We start from the raw sequence: 16458 nt of genomic DNA on the forward strand, positions 1-16458 counted from the left end.
TCGTACTGACGACTTTGATCTGAAATATCTCCTCTTTGGTTAAGAATTCCAAATTCAAATTTATAAATTCATTTAGCGGGTACATTTGAGTTTTGAAAACAGTCATTCATTTGTTTTTTCCTCATTATTTTTTTCTCTGGCGTCGCTTATTACCGCACAATGGAAAACATGAAATATCGGTATATTTACGAGTACGAGCTCTACCGTGGCACCAGTGCTGCAGAAACAGCTCGAAGGATTAATGATGTGTACGGCGCTGGTGTCGCAAAAGAAAACACGGTACGTTTTTGGTTTTAACGTTTTCGTTCTGGAAATTTCATATGTAAGGACCTAATAATTATTCGAAGAACTTTTACTGAATTACAGCCGCGAGTGGCAATTTCAAGGGCTATGTGCAGAGCCCGGGTAGGTACCACCCACTTATAACATTCTACTGCCAAACAACAATACTAAGTATTTTTGTGTTCCGATTGGATTGTCGAATGAGCCAGTGACATTCCCATGGGCCACCATGCATTGGCGATATAAAGGATTATTAGTATTCCCCCTCGACCACCTAGGATATATAATAAAAAACTCTTGACAGCGTCGAAGAACCGTATGCTGACGTCGAAGAACCGTATGAGACTCAGCTAAGAAGAGAATCCACGTAAAGACTCCTCTTGAGCTTTTGCGGAACCGCACTTTGCCTTTTCTCTGTATTAAATGTTAACCCTCGATTATATAAATTCATATTACTTAGTAAAAATCTTTTTAGATTTTACTTTTATATATATTTTGATTTAAGATAACTATTTAGATGTAGGTGCCGGCGGTATTCTTTTAAGATAATCACATCTGTGACTTGCGCTCGCTCGTACTATACCATAATATATCAGGCAACTGATTCAATTGAGAGACGTCATCCATCTGGTGGTAGGGATTTGTGCAAGCTCGTCTGGGTAGGTACCACCCACTCATCAGATATTCTACCGCAAAACAGCAGTACTTGTTATTGTTGTGTTCCGGTTTGAAGGGTGAGTGACCCAGTGTAATTACAAGCACAAGGGACATAAAATCTTAGTTCCCAAGGTTGGTGGCGCATTGGCTATGTAAGCGATGGTTGACATTTCTTACAATGCCAATGTCTAAGGGCGTTTGGTGATCACTTACCATCAGGTGGCCCATATGCTCGTCCGCCTTCCTATTCTATAAAAAAAATCCAAAATATATTAATTATTAATTATATATTAACTACCTAAAGAGTTATATGGTTCGTCAAGGTTCTCCAACTAGTAACGAGAAGTAGCCGCCGACAAAGACCCACCTTGTCTTGTATTGGTGTGTAGCCTCTTAGTATAATGTTAAATATTTTTGTGTGCTTCTGGTACATTAATAGTTTTTCATTATCCTCAAATTTTTGGAAGCTGTCCTTACATACCAAATTTAAATTTAAATGAACCAAACGAATACTGTATAAATTTATACTGTGACATCATCGTTGTAGATAATTTCAATTTCAAAGATTGCTGATGAAAGTGAACTATAATTAAATATATTAAATATATAACATATTAATATTTCATTTTATTATTAATCATTCTTCTATACTACACGTAACGTACAGTTAAAACTAATTGCTGCATAACCAACAATGCTGGTTTGTTGTACGTTTGTTTGACGTCAACTCTTAGAGATGTGAAATGACGTTAAATGATTTTTGCAATACATTAACTACATATATCACTTTACTTATATATGTGTATGTCACAAGTGCGTTTCTGTAAGAACTCACTTTACTCAGCCGTGAAATGTTGACAACCGACTTATGGTGATATACTATTTTGATGCGTGTTCTTCTAATGTTATGATTATAATGGTCAATGTCGCGTATCAATTTCTGACATTTCACGACCGTTTTCTGATCATCACTTGCCATCAAAGGCCCACTGCCGGCCGGCCAACGTATTTATTATCCTGGGACAATAATATCCTGGGACATTATTCACACATCGCCCTCTGATTCCAAACTAAACAGAGCTTGTACTATGGAGACCAGACAACTGATATACTACAAATACTACTTTTCTTTTGTAAAGTACATAGATAATTACATTCGGACTCAAGATAAACAGACATGTTCATGTACACAAATGTCTGTCCTGGGTGGGAATCGAACCCAAAACCTTCAGCGTGAAAGGCAAGTATCTACCAACCGGCACGTCAAAAAAACATTATAAAAAAAAAATATCTTCATCTTACTTTCGAAAATGAAAAAATATTTAGATATAAAACTGCAATTTTTAAAAACTTATATTATATATGATTGTGGATTTGATTCCCTGATTAAGTCATAAGCTGATCTCATTGGTCGTAAATCATGAGGACTGTTAACGTCGTATCCAGAGGTTCTCGTTGTCATCAATAGATGGCGTTAGACGCATCGCAGAGGCTAACTTTCATTCCAAGTACCGTTTATGAGATTTTATAACCAACGTAATAAATCCCCGAGATAGTTCTATAGATAAAACATGTAGAACTTAAGATTACAATTGGTAGGCTGATAATCTTAAGCATAGAATTGAAGAATCGTGTTACTACTAGCAGTGTGTTTGTACTAGCAGTATTTTTAACGCAATAATTAATACATTGGGTTACATCATTGCAATTATCGTAGGGATGTTTATTTTTAGGCAATTTTTAGGCTGACAGAAATTTTAAAATCGGTTTAGTAGATTACTAATATTCAATTTTACTTAAATGAAGAAAAATCGCTTATAAATACACTAGTTATAAAAAAAAGATCGTTATGGAAGTATGTATTAGTTTTACACATCAACTAAGATGAATCATACATGATTTTGAGAAATTTTAAAATCGGTTTAGTAGATTTTGATTTTATCCATTACAAAGAAACATACAAAAAAGGTCAAGTCGTTTCCTCTTTATAATATGTATTAGTATATCTAAGCTTAGTACAACTCTTGTCATAGCCTCCTCTTAAAACTTCCATTGCCTCTGTCTCCAGCAATTTGGAGAAGGATGAGTTTAGAACTGCTAACCACACCCTCATCGTCATCATCCTCCAATCTTAACATTATTTTCCCCATTTCTTTTTACACTGGGATACCACTTTGTTATGATGCTCTACTTTTCTAAGATACTTTCCAGAATATGGTTAGTTCATCTCAATTTTAGGTCTATCTTTCAAAACACATCTGTTGCCCTATTTTTGTTCTAATAAGTGAGTTACTTATTCCATTTTAATTATTATGCATCAAAAGTTTACTATTTCTAAAATATACATAAGCAAAAGAACTGCAATATATTTTATAAATTATCGTCTTCGCTTAAATTTCTAAAACGCTGATTAAATAAGCTAAGCAAATTAACTAAGTTGTCTTGAAGCTGAGTGGTCATTGGTCGATTGCAGCTGATGACGTAATAGGTCACCAATGAACGTTTATAATCTTAGATAATATTGTAATATTAAAAAAAAAAAACAACCAACCACAAAGCTATAAATATTGCGTCAAAAATGTTAACTGTAGGGCTATTCTGTAAGAACAAACTCGAAACTCACCGCAGAAAACGGTCGTGAAATGTCAGTAAGTGATACGCGACATTGACCATTATAATCATAACATTACAAGAACACACGCATCAAAATAGTATATCACCATAAGTCGGTTGTCAACACTTCACGGGTGAGTAATGAAGTTCTAACAGAATCGAATTGCTTTTTTAAGAAATAGAAAGTTACAAAAACAGTTTTATTATTTGTATATAATATTGACTATTGTCAATAAAAGAAAGGCTTGTCTCTATTTAAAATAATCCTTTGTACGCATAAACAAAGGATAATTTCCCGTACTAAGCAAATTAACGTACCTTTTGTTTTCATAACTCTTTTGTGCACTTTACGTAATGTGATAAACAAACGGACACATTTTTATTGCGTATTAACCGTTAGGGAAAGTTACGGCTTTGAAAACGATTCATTTGTCATTAAGTTTTTTATTAGTTATTTCAATTTTGCCGGCGTTGATTTTTATGTAATAATTTGCAGGAATATATAATTTGAAAGTGAACTTGTTAACTATATAATTAAAATGTATTATAACAAATTGACATTGAAATTGACATTGATCGATGGTTGGCGTTCTATGGGTACTGCTTTCGTCCAGCAGTGGACGGCAAAAGGCTGAAAAAAAATGGTCTTGATAGATTTTTAAATAACAGATAAAACAATATTTTTTAATTAATAAGCATGATCAAAATCCTGTGTTGAGTACAATGTATTTCATGCCCATATATATTTCTAAGCAATTTATATGATCGAAAACCGCTTACACACAGGTGAAATTGTCAGTCTGCCTACATAATAAAGTAAAAAATTGTAAATCAGACCGTTGATCCTGAGAGTTGATATATTACTCTTTATTAAAATATATGCCTGAAAAATAAATGCACGGATTAAAATACTGGATCGCGTAGAAACTAGTTGTATGAAGCAATTTTTTTTTTGTTTTTTTTCTTTTTATAATGTCTGTTTTAGTTTTTGCCAGTTCTTTTCGGTAGAATTCATATTTCGAATCGGGAGTAACGCTTGACGGTTTAAAAATCGTAATTTTATATTTGAATAAAACATTTTCTGTTGATTTGATTTAAGAATCCTAACTATATACCTAAGTCCTACTTAAAAATTTGGCTTAGGAAAGGCTGTTTTAATAAAAAACAGATTTCGCTCTTTCTGTCATTATTGATTTGTCATAAGAAAGAAGAAGACAGTAGTGTGTAACTAATCATCATCGCACGGTAAATAACGTTTATAAGAAATGACGATGATATTTTGTTTTATTAAAAAAAAAAGCTTAGATTGTCAGTTTTAAAGAGTTTTTATTTATTCTATGAGTAATGCAAGAACAAAGATTTATTTTCACAATCTTTGTCTTTTTATGACGAACCCTTTAAAAAGAACTTTCTCTAACGGTGGGTTTCAAAAGATTCATTTGATTGTTTACGTACAGGTAATCCTTTTGAAAAGTGAGTTCGTTTGTTTGTTACGCATTCGTGTCTTAACTAGTCAATCGATTACCATGAAATTGTGCATACACGTTGTGAGGAGTACAGAAAATGACGTGGGGTACCTAACACCCCCTTTATAATTTATTAATTGAATAAATAATAAATTATTATTATTACGCTAGTTTTTTTTGCATGATAAAAATTATAACCTTATTCGAATTATAAGTATTATTCGTATTTATAAGTGACTAATTTTCGCTCGCAGCTTCGGTCGCATGATAGAGACGGAAGCGTAACAGACATAGTTATTTTTGCATTTATAATATTACTATATATAACATTCGGGTATTAAAGGGAATGGAGAGTTTTAATGTAAACGAAACCCCACTAATCATCTAGTTATATAAACTTATTATGGTTAACATAACAAGAGTTTTTATATAAACAACGGATTCTTGCAATAAAACGATTGCATATATTTTATTAAGCGTAAATAGTGCAAATATTGAGCCTTGCAATATAAAAATCGCTGCTATCCTGATCCAGACCATTTTTATCATCTTCTTGACATTATATGTATATTTTTTTATGTATATGTTATATTACTATATTTTGTATAAATAAATATTATTATTTAATTCTATATATGGACGGGACATCGTTCGAGCAACCGTTTAAACGTGCGAAATTAATTAGAGATGAAAATAGAAATATTATTATTACTAAAAAAAGCATAGATGATTTTTTATTTGTCAGTTTAAGCTATACGTTCAAGTCTTTAAAAAAATAAACTCAATGCTAATATACAGGTGACATAACGATTCCCACGAAATTCAATTCCCGCTGCGCCTGCGCACGTGATCTTATATACAATTCGCTAGCTTGCGTAAAACGATCGTGTTGTATTTGAAAACATTTATATTAACAATTTGCTATATAAATGTAAATATACTATGAATATATAAATATGATATTTTATATGAATTATTATTCTAAGAAATACTTTAGAAATTGTATATAACTGTTGTCTTTAATAGCCCAGTGACAAGAACGTGTGAATATTTAAGTGGAGATTGTGGGTTCAAACTTGGGGAAGTGTCGTGTTTTTTTTTATAAATATATAAGTTAGCGCTTGACTGTTATCACACCTGATGAAAAGTGATGATACAGTCTAATGGAGAGCGCTTGCCTAGAAGATGCCTATTCACTCTAGACTTGAAGGTACCCATATTGTAGGTGGTGGGGAAAACGGAGGTCGGGAGGGTATTCCAGATCTTAGCGGTGCGTATCAGAAACGAGGAAGCAAATCGTTTCGTACGTGGCTTAGATATGTCAACGTACGGATGCAGATCTATAAAAGCTTAATTACTAATAATGGAAAAGCTTCTTAAGACCCGTTTGTGTTGAAATTCTGCTTTAAAAAACGGTCTATAGGCGATGGTGACCACTTACCATCGGGTAAAATAAACATCTTTAACATATTAGAAATTACAACGTATGACAATTTTCGATGCTTACATATTAATATGTAGAATATGACTTTATACAGAATGTTATTAATATATGATGATATTATACACAGTGTTTCATAGACATTTCTTATAAAACGTTTAAGATTATGTAAAATTGTAAGGTAGCGGCGTATTTCGCACGTCTGTGTATAGACAAACAGATAATTTTAACGTTAAAAAGCGTTAAAAGCATCGTTATAAAGATTGTTCCACACACGAGATTTCATTGAGACATTCTATGATTTCATTACGATATTTACATTTATATATGTATATATTAACATATTTTAATAAATATAATTAACAAGATTTTATTGAAAATAGGCGGTCTTTGTCTTTTTTTTTTAAAGATTAATTTCTGTAATATTTAAGGAATTACTAACTCCTTAAATGAAGAAAAAACGGTTATAACTCCACTAATTATAAAAAAGTTATTATTATGGAAATATGTATTAGTTGTATACAACAATTAAGATGAATCATATATAAAAGTCCAGAGCAGACTTAGTTCACGGGGGACTGAAAAAAACTTATAACTTTTATCGACCCAGAATTTGAACCCTGGACATAGAGAGTTGTGACTTTATATGCATACCAATGGATCGAACCCAAATAAATAAATATAATAAATTTTACTGGTGGTAGGGCTTTGTGCAAGCTCGTCTGGGTAGGTACCACCCACTCATCAGATATTCTACCGCAAAACAGCAATACTTGATATTGTTGTGTTCCGGTTTGAAGGGTGAGTGAGCCAGTGTAATTACAGGCACAAGGGACATAAAATCTTAGTTCCCAAGGTTGGTGGCGCATTGGATATGTAAGCGATGGTTGACATTTCTTACAATGCCAATGTCTAAGAGCGTTGGTGACCACTCACCATCAGGTGGCCCATATGCTCGTCCGCCTTCCTTTTCTATAAAAAAAAAAAAATAAAAAATAAAAAGGTGTTGATACATAACTTAAAATTTAAAATGAAATTCAATCATTGTGCCCACGACCTTACGACGCCGACGGAGCTATCAATAAAGCTAACAAACAAACAGGCAGGTTTTATGTTACTAATGCATCATGAAACCCTTTGTATTGCCGGGAATCGAACTTGTGAACTTTAAAATGGCGTTGTATTCAACGTTATATTGGTTTATTTGTCTTTTATTTCATTATTTAATTTCAATAGATATTGATGGCGGCTTGACAAAATTAATTTATTTAAATTATAAAATAATCAGTTATTTACTTTTTGGTAAGGCTTCATGCAAGCCATATCATAAACAAGATGCTTCACTTTTATTTATGTGTACATTCATTTGTATAGGTTTATCCTTTTAAGGGTTTGTTCGTGCAATGAAAATGATCCCTTGTGAGAACGCTCTCGGCTTAATTTCTTCGAAACGTTGTAACTCAAACAGTATTTTTATCTGTAAGAGAATAATTTCTCCGAATCCTTAATCCTAACGTAGATTGATACTTACTACTTACACAGGTGTTTTTTTATGTTGGTATGTGGTCACCACCGCCTATATACATTGGCGATGTAAGAAATATTAACCATTCAGTATATCGCCACGTACCAACCTAGAACTAAAATGTTAAACCCCTTGTGCCTGTAGTTACACTGGCTCACTCACTCTTCAAGCCAGAATGTAAGCAATATCTAATGAGTGGGTGGTATCTGCTCAGACGGGCTTGCACAAAGTCCTAATAGAGTACAGCATCACGGAGCGTCGTGCCGATTGCCGTCACGGCATACAATTCGGTATTACCCCAATACGTGCCAATAGATTTTTCACATTAAATAAAATAATATAAAATATTATGTAATACATAATATACTTTAAATACTTTATTATAAATGTGAAAGTAACTTTGTCGCTTAAGATTTCACGTCTAAATTGATAAGCCGATTTTGATGAAATTTTTCTATGAAGCAAGTTTAAGCCCATAGGAAAGACCTAGGCTACTTTTTATATATAACGTCCTCCAAACACAGCCGAAGTAGTGGACGAAGGCATGTAATATATAAATTACTAATTTATATATTAAAATACATGCTACCAACTTGATGCTATTTGAGTTGAGATAGCGTTTTTTTTTTACTCCATCTTTATAAATATAAAACACGGTAAATCTAAATATTACTTACATCATGTTCGACATGTTAGTTTAGGAGATATGCGCCGTTACATGTTTGTTTAATCGTTTATCGATTGACAGACAACAAATATTGACGTGTATAATATATATTGGTACCTATTTTTTTATATTTAATGAATTATTGTAAAAGTCTGTGATTTTTAAACAACTCCCTCTTTTTAATTTATTTATTTAAATTAATATGTCTATTTGCGAGTTACCACCCATTTTAGTAAATTAAATATTTCACATGTATAATATATAGGCATTATGATTTTGAATCTTCGTCACAAACTGATTTCAACGCTAACAAAACCGCGGCTTTTGCTCGTCAATATCATATTTACTGAACCATTGGAAGATAAGCTAAATTAGTAGTCAGTCATAACAGCATTAGTGACATAAAAAGCTTTTAATGTGACACGGTCGTTTGAAATAGAGCAGAAATATTGTAGAGTGACCATCTCTATGAATATTGTAGAGACGGATTATTTGTTTGTTTATTTGTAATAGCACACTTACAACATACATATAAAACATTGAAAAGAATTATTTTATAAAGCAATAATAGTATATCTAATATGCATGTCAATTACAATGTGCTGTACATTAGATACATCCAGATTCAATCTAATCAAATTCAAATTAAAAGTAACAAAAATCATCAGTTATTTTTAAAAATGTCATAAATAAATAATAAATAATGTTATAATAAAAAATTAATCGGCGAAATCATAATTAAAAGTTATTAAAAGCATTAACTAAAACTAATCATGCATTTTATAATAATTAAGTAACTTGTTTCTAAAGATTGAGGGAGAGTCATAAAAAAATGTCAATGTCAGGAATTGATTTAACGATATTGTTATATTTATTACACTACCGTACTAAGGGAGCTTGTTATATATTATAGTTATATATTATATATTATAGTCCTCGGATATAAAACCTTTAACGATAGCTAATTACAATAAAAAAACAGTAATAGTTAAAAAAAGATTACAGTATTAGTCTATCGAATAGCTTATAAGGGTAAAAAACACCCAAATAAAGAAAATTTGTAATTTCATATCCAGAGTGCGTTGGTTTTACTTATATGTTTATTTAAAAAAAATGTTTTTAATTATACCTACATATTAAATTTATTTATCTGGAATAAATATACATTTAGACTTAATATAATAAAGTGTGAAAATAAGTACAATTAGTTTAATTAATTAACGTATTAAGAATAAATTAAGGAACAACATTAATGTAACAAATATAGTTTCATAGAATTTTATAATGAAGAATGAAGTGAAAATTGAGATTTTTTTTGTATTTGACATAAAATTAGTATAACGTGTGGCTGTTAATTATATTAATTAAACTAAACCGCATTGTCACAAAGGAAGCCTTATCGAAACCGTCACTCGCTTTGTTTCTTAATTAGATGTGTATACCATTAATATTAGCAATATTTTCATATTGTTTTAACACGATATTTATATATGAATGTTCTTTTGAAAATTGTGAAATAGCACTTGGTGGTACGGTGGTGCGGTGGTACCTGAATGGGTGCATTGATCACAAACTCTACTGGCAAATATCAACGTAGCATTGTTCCAATGTGTTACTACAGGCACTCAAATAAAATCTTAGTTCCCAAGATTGGTGATCTTGTTTCCCAATATTTGTCAGTGTCAATGTCTATTGGTGGTGGCGACCACCATAATAACCTATTTGGCAGTCTTCTAAATAAAAAAGTATCAATCATATGTAACTTATTTGTATGTCACCGTGAAATTAAAATAATCGTTAGTTAATAATAAATGTAAAGAGAATGTGGATTGAACAATTAATCTGAACGGAGCATTTAGTTTATACAATGAAAACAATAAAATATCGTTAGTTTATTATTATTATAATCATCTCTACGATCCGTTCCGAAGACAGTCTTATATATGTGGTTTTAGTGGTTAAAAATCTCTATAACCCTCGTAACGGGAGGTACCTTTCTGAACCACTGTGTGTTTATAATAAAAACACAAATTGACAAGTTATATCAATTATTATTAGTGGAATTTTAGATTCACCAACCATATAACTAAGGTTTTTGATAGTTTTTCTAGATATCATTTAATTTCCGAGTCGGTGGTTCTCTTAATTAAGCTATTTAAATGACGATTCACAAGCTTTCAAGTATAAAGTTTATATATATTTATTTTTAATTTTTAAAGCGTTAATAACAGTTACAACAAAATACATAATACAAGTATAAATGTGTTTACATACTTAAAATATATTTAAATAGAAAAAGACATATTACACATAAATGTAAGTAAATTAAAATTATATATTATTTATTTTTAAAGTATTATCATAGCAAACAAGAATAGAAGGAAACCCAATAGAAGAACAAATTTTATTTTAATCGTTCATTACATATTAATAATCAAAATTTATTATATAAAAGCTTTCACCCACGTGGGGGTGTTGTTAGGTACCATATGTCCTGTTTTGTATCAATGAGACTGTACGCAAAAGTTTAGACGTTAAAATGTAACAAACAGACAAATAAACAATATTAGGTAGGAGTATCATTGATCGTCTCCATTTTATAACGTAGCGTAGGACGCCCTCCAGCTAGGTGGAGTGACGATATAAACAAGGTGGTTGGCATCGGATGGAGACTGACTGAAGATCGAGCTCAGTGGCGTGCTATTGGAGAGACCTATGTCCAGCAGTGGACGACAAAAGGATGATGATGATAATCATTGATTGTCCAAGTTTGACTAACTATTGAAAATCAGTGCAGTGTTTTGGACTCCTCCTTACAAAGTACATCACTGTTAAAGACATTAAAATATATAATTCTTCTGTACGCGTGTTTGTCACCTAACTCCTCCTAAACGGCTGGACCGATTTGGATGAAACTTCGTGTGTATATTTGAATTGTTTGAAATCACAAATGGACTCAGTAGGCGGTGCGCTGATGTCGGTATGTCACCGAAATTAAAAAATGTCAGAATGGCAGGACGACACCTGCCGAGTCCGCTAGTTGTAATATAAATTTGTTTATTTTTTTTCGTCTTTATTGTTACTTTTTTTGTGTTAAGATTCTTTTTAGATTGTGATGCAATTTTTTTTAATTTATGAAATACATTTGTTACAATTACAATTTTATGCATTGCGTTATATTTCGAAAAACTTTTTTTTATTTCTTTTTCCAAAGAAGAACTGTGATTAAACTCTAACGGCCATAATGAAACGTTGCTTAGCAGATTTGTTAAAAAATGCTGTCTTTTTCTTTCGAATGTCAAATCAATAATGACAGAAAGAGATAAATCATTATTAATTAAGGTCGGTTCTTAATACTAATTATTAATCTATAATTATTTTAGTTTGACTTTTTTTTCATTATAAATTCTTTGAATAATTCTTTGTATATATTTATAATAAATTATAATAAGTTTGATAAATATATCCAAAAAAAATGATCAATAAAATCAATAAGCCTTGTAACCTGAACTTTTCGAATATTATTGCAGTTATTGTGTGTTTACATTACGTCTCTCAGTTCAGTGTACCTCTTGGCATAAGCCTCCTCTAACATCTTCCATTGTTGTCTATCTCTAGCAACCTTCCTCCAATTTCGACCGGCTATTAATTTGATCTCATCCTCCCATCTCTTTCCTTGTCTTCCTCTATTCCTTTTACCGTCTCTACCATTCTTAATAAATATTTATTTTTAGACGTCTTTTAAAGAATGTTTAATTTAACCTTATATTCACATAAATTGTTATTAATTGTACTATAATTATGCAATAAATAATGTTATTAATAAGTTTGAACTTCAATTAAATATAAATAAACAAGAGAGAAATCATATTAGACAATGTTTTTTTTTTCTACAATATATAAGAGTATCTTTTCTAAAATTACGGTCTCTTATGTTTATGTAAATGTTTCACTGCTGGGCTAAGCCATCCCTCCCTTTTTGGGGAGAAGGTTTGGAGCTTATTCCACCACGCTGCTCCAATGCGGGTTGGTGGAATACACATGTGGCAGAATTTCGATGAAATTAGACACATGCAGGTTTCCTCACGATGTTTTCTTTCACCGAAAAGCTCGAGATGAATTTTTAACAGAAATTAAGCACATGAAAATTCAGAGGACCTTGCCCGGGTTTGAACCCACGTTCATCGGTTAAAATTCACGCGTTCTTGCCACTGGGCCATCTCGACTTTCATATGATATTTAAAAATAGTTATAAGCAGCGTAATATCTTAATTTAAATTTATTATTATTTAATAAATAATAAACGAGAAAACAAAAATTTGTTATGGCGTGTGAATAGCATATAAAATATAAGCACGCTGTAACGTTTATGGAATCGATCAAAATATATTTAAACATAGTTTTATACGCGTATTAAGGCTTGTCAAAGAGATTCGTCACATAGCTGTGTAGGTAATGCCGAAGAGCCTTCGAAAGTAGGCTTTTATGTCAATATAATAAAATTTTCTTTTAAATTATGCGTAAAACATTAAAAGTTAACGTTATCATTTATAATATTATGTCTATATATATATCTTGTCTAAATTATATAATGTATAAATTAAGATCATGCTATTTCTTGTTTTATTGCAGCGTAATCAAAATGCGAAATTTTAAGGTTAAATTTGATTTTAATACATCGAATGATCTATTTAAATATCTAGCCCATATTGTACCGTAGGCCCCGTAAAGCCTTTGCTCTGGCTTCGCGAGCTTAAAGCTTGTTTGTGGCAATGCACTTTTTTAAAGACGCGTCGGACGCGTTCAAGATATACTTCGATTATATTTTAGTCTCTACCCCTTATTTTTGTAGTTAACAACTTTAAAAATATTTAATTTTTATAATCATACCATAGAATGAATTAGAACTACGAATGAGTAAGTTAGGTGTTAAAACATAACAGAATACATTTTATTTTAGGTCTTTCATAATGACCATAAATAAATTCGGTCTCTAAAAACGAGCATAAAGTTCGTTCGAAGCTCGAACGCGTCTAAACGGATAGCGGGATGCGGGGCGGGGCGCGGGCCGCATGCGTACCGACGGCCGGGGCAGCATTCCAGTGGTTCGACCGACCGCCGCGCGGCGCTACGTATCTATCCTGTCCGCGACGCACGCTCCATACAAAGAACGCCTCAGTATTGTAAAAATCTGTGATGTATTGATTAATTCCAACGTTTTACAAACACAAAAATCATCACTGGACAAAAGTTAAAGCGTTTCGAGTTGAACGAGGAAGGTTTTTAGTGATTATATCGAAGTTTAGAGCGGGCCACGTCCCATAAAATTCCACATTTATCGATAAATAGAATCTAGTGAAGAGAACCGAACATGGTGGACTCTACGGTGCGATGAGTGAATTTGTTCGTGTTGTTGTGTAAAGCGGACGTTTTATGATGTATCGAGTTGTGAATAAAGTTTGTGCCTAAATATGGATAGGTATACGAATCGGAGAGCTTAGAAAAAGTGGTTCGAGTCTTCGATCGGATATGAGAGTTTGTGAACGATAAGCTGACAGAATGGTGTCGTTTGCTTATTTCGGAATGCGACAAGCGCCCTGGACCCTGATAGTCCTCGTCTTCTTCATCGAAAGCGTGATGGGAAACTATGCTAAATCATTCTACATACATTGGAACACAACGAACAGTATATTCAGAATAGACAATACTGATCACGTATTCGACCTTAACAAAGGTAATGCACAGTTTGAATACGACCAAGTGAACATTATATGTCCTGTTTATGCTCCAGGAACGTTCGAAGAGGACACGGAGAAGTATATAATATACAATGTCAGTAAAGAAGAATACGATTCGTGTAGGATAACAAATCCGAACCCTCGCATAATAGCTATATGCGATAAACCGCACAAACTGATGTTCTTCACGATTACCTTCAGACCGTTTACGCCTCAGCCCGGTGGGCTTGAGTTCCTGCCGGGCAAAGACTATTATTTCATATCGACGTCGAGTAAAGACGACTTGCACAGACGCATCGGCGGTCGCTGCCTTAGTCACAATATGAAACTGGTCTTTCGTGTTTGCTGTAAGCCGGAGGACCAGCCGCCTGCACCGCTGCCTCAGCCCACGTCTTCACCGAATACACCGCCACCGACGACACCACCGACCACGACTACCACTACGACCATCAAGCCGGTCACGAAAAAGACGCACAAGTACGATAAGACACCCAATGAGGTTGTGAAGAGCGAGGAGTTGTCGTACTCGCGCGGGGCGGCCCTCGCGTCCTCCCTCGCGCTGGCTTTGGCTGCGAGCGCCGTCCTAGCGCCCCTGGCTCGGTGAATGTGCGCTAAAGCGGCGCGGCCACCGCGACCCGATCTTTTGGCCAAGCCCTCTTCGGCACACACCACACAAACACTACAATCCCTACAATCTCTAAACTATCCGGATTCTCTAGTCTTTACGTGAATTTGTGTGAAACATTGTGGTGGACGAAGAAATCATTAGTGTTTTTAAAATTGGAATGTTTGTGGAATTCTGTGAACGGATAACGGATTTTTTCGGATATTTCGTAAGTACGTAGTGTTGTGTGGATATGTTAATCTGGTGCCGAAAAGGATAAATGACTGGTTTTTTAGAGTTGTGCAAAATTCCTAGTTATATCCAGAAAGTTCCATTGACAAATTTTTTAGTCTATAAGGGACACTGAGCCTAATTTTACTATTGTAACTAAAGTATATCTGGCCTATTGAATAATCGAACTATTATTATTATACAAGAAGATCGGATAGCAAAAGCTGCGACGTAGTTACGAACTCATTTAAATATATATATAAATATTAAAAAAAAAAACGTTAATATGTATAATGGTAATATAGATTTCTTAAACCATTAGGAATTAAATTTTTATATTTTCACTAATGCAATGAAGGATATTTGATTAAGAATTAGGATTCGAATACTGAAATAGGAGAAATCTTATATAGAACGAAGTTAGGTAGATTTTAATTTAGTTCAAAAGACATTTTTTTTATTTTCCATACGACCTAACGCTTAGAATTTATTTATATTAAAAAAAAAAAACTATGGGCAAGTTAGAAATCTTGTCCATTCATACTGTGATTTTGGTTTTATTTAGGGTGTACTAATTTCTATCTTTTTATCTTTGTGATATGTTTCTTTTCGTATTTAAAAATAATGCATTTCACCTCAATAATATTATTTACATGACTGACTTAAGTGCTTTTTCAAAAAAATTCTTTTACGCATTTCAGAGCATTTAATGTCGTTTTTATAATCACAGACTTTTTCTGTATTTGAGTACTTGCTCAAAAATGGCGAATACATCTCAGATATAGCCTTTTATTTCATTTATATTAAGCTAACATCTGAATTAGTAAATCTCTTCAAGTTTACATTTGAAACCAGAAGGAATGACCTCATGAATGATGATATATTTCATCATCATTGAAGTTATCCTCAACTTAACAATGCTTTTAAGGATATGACCAAGTTTTTTTCCAAAATTTCTCAGTCCAAAATTTATTAGATGTTTTCTTTTTGGGTGAAACATTTTAAAGTTGCAATTATTTCGAGATTAAAGTAAGTTTTTATATCGTAATAATAATTCCAACTTTAGAAATACCATTTCAAAATTTATATATGTCTTATAATAAAAGATAGAAAATATACTTGATGAAACGGTAATTAGATGCAGTTTCTAAAACGTATATAACTGTTATATTTATTTGAAGCGAAATAAACTAGTTGATTTAATAATCTTCAAGTATTGAATATGTGAAATATT

General features: G+C 32.5%; 1 protein-coding gene across 1 annotated transcript; it reads left to right on the forward strand.

The window, feature by feature from the left end:
* The first annotated feature begins 13778 nt into the window (after positions 1 to 13778).
* On the forward strand, positions 13779 to 15891 carry LOC126779128 (ephrin-B2a). The gene has a single exon (XM_050502978.1). It carries the CDS (start codon positions 14211 to 14213, stop codon positions 14991 to 14993), a length of 783 nt encoding a protein of 260 aa, XP_050358935.1. The 5' UTR covers positions 13779 to 14210; the 3' UTR covers positions 14994 to 15891.
* Positions 15892 to 16458: the final 567 nt, after the last annotated feature.

The sequence above is a fragment of the Nymphalis io genome, chromosome 28 (assembly GCF_905147045.1).
Source record: "Nymphalis io chromosome 28, ilAglIoxx1.1, whole genome shotgun sequence".
Classification (NCBI taxonomy): Eukaryota; Metazoa; Arthropoda; class Insecta; order Lepidoptera; family Nymphalidae; genus Nymphalis; species Nymphalis io.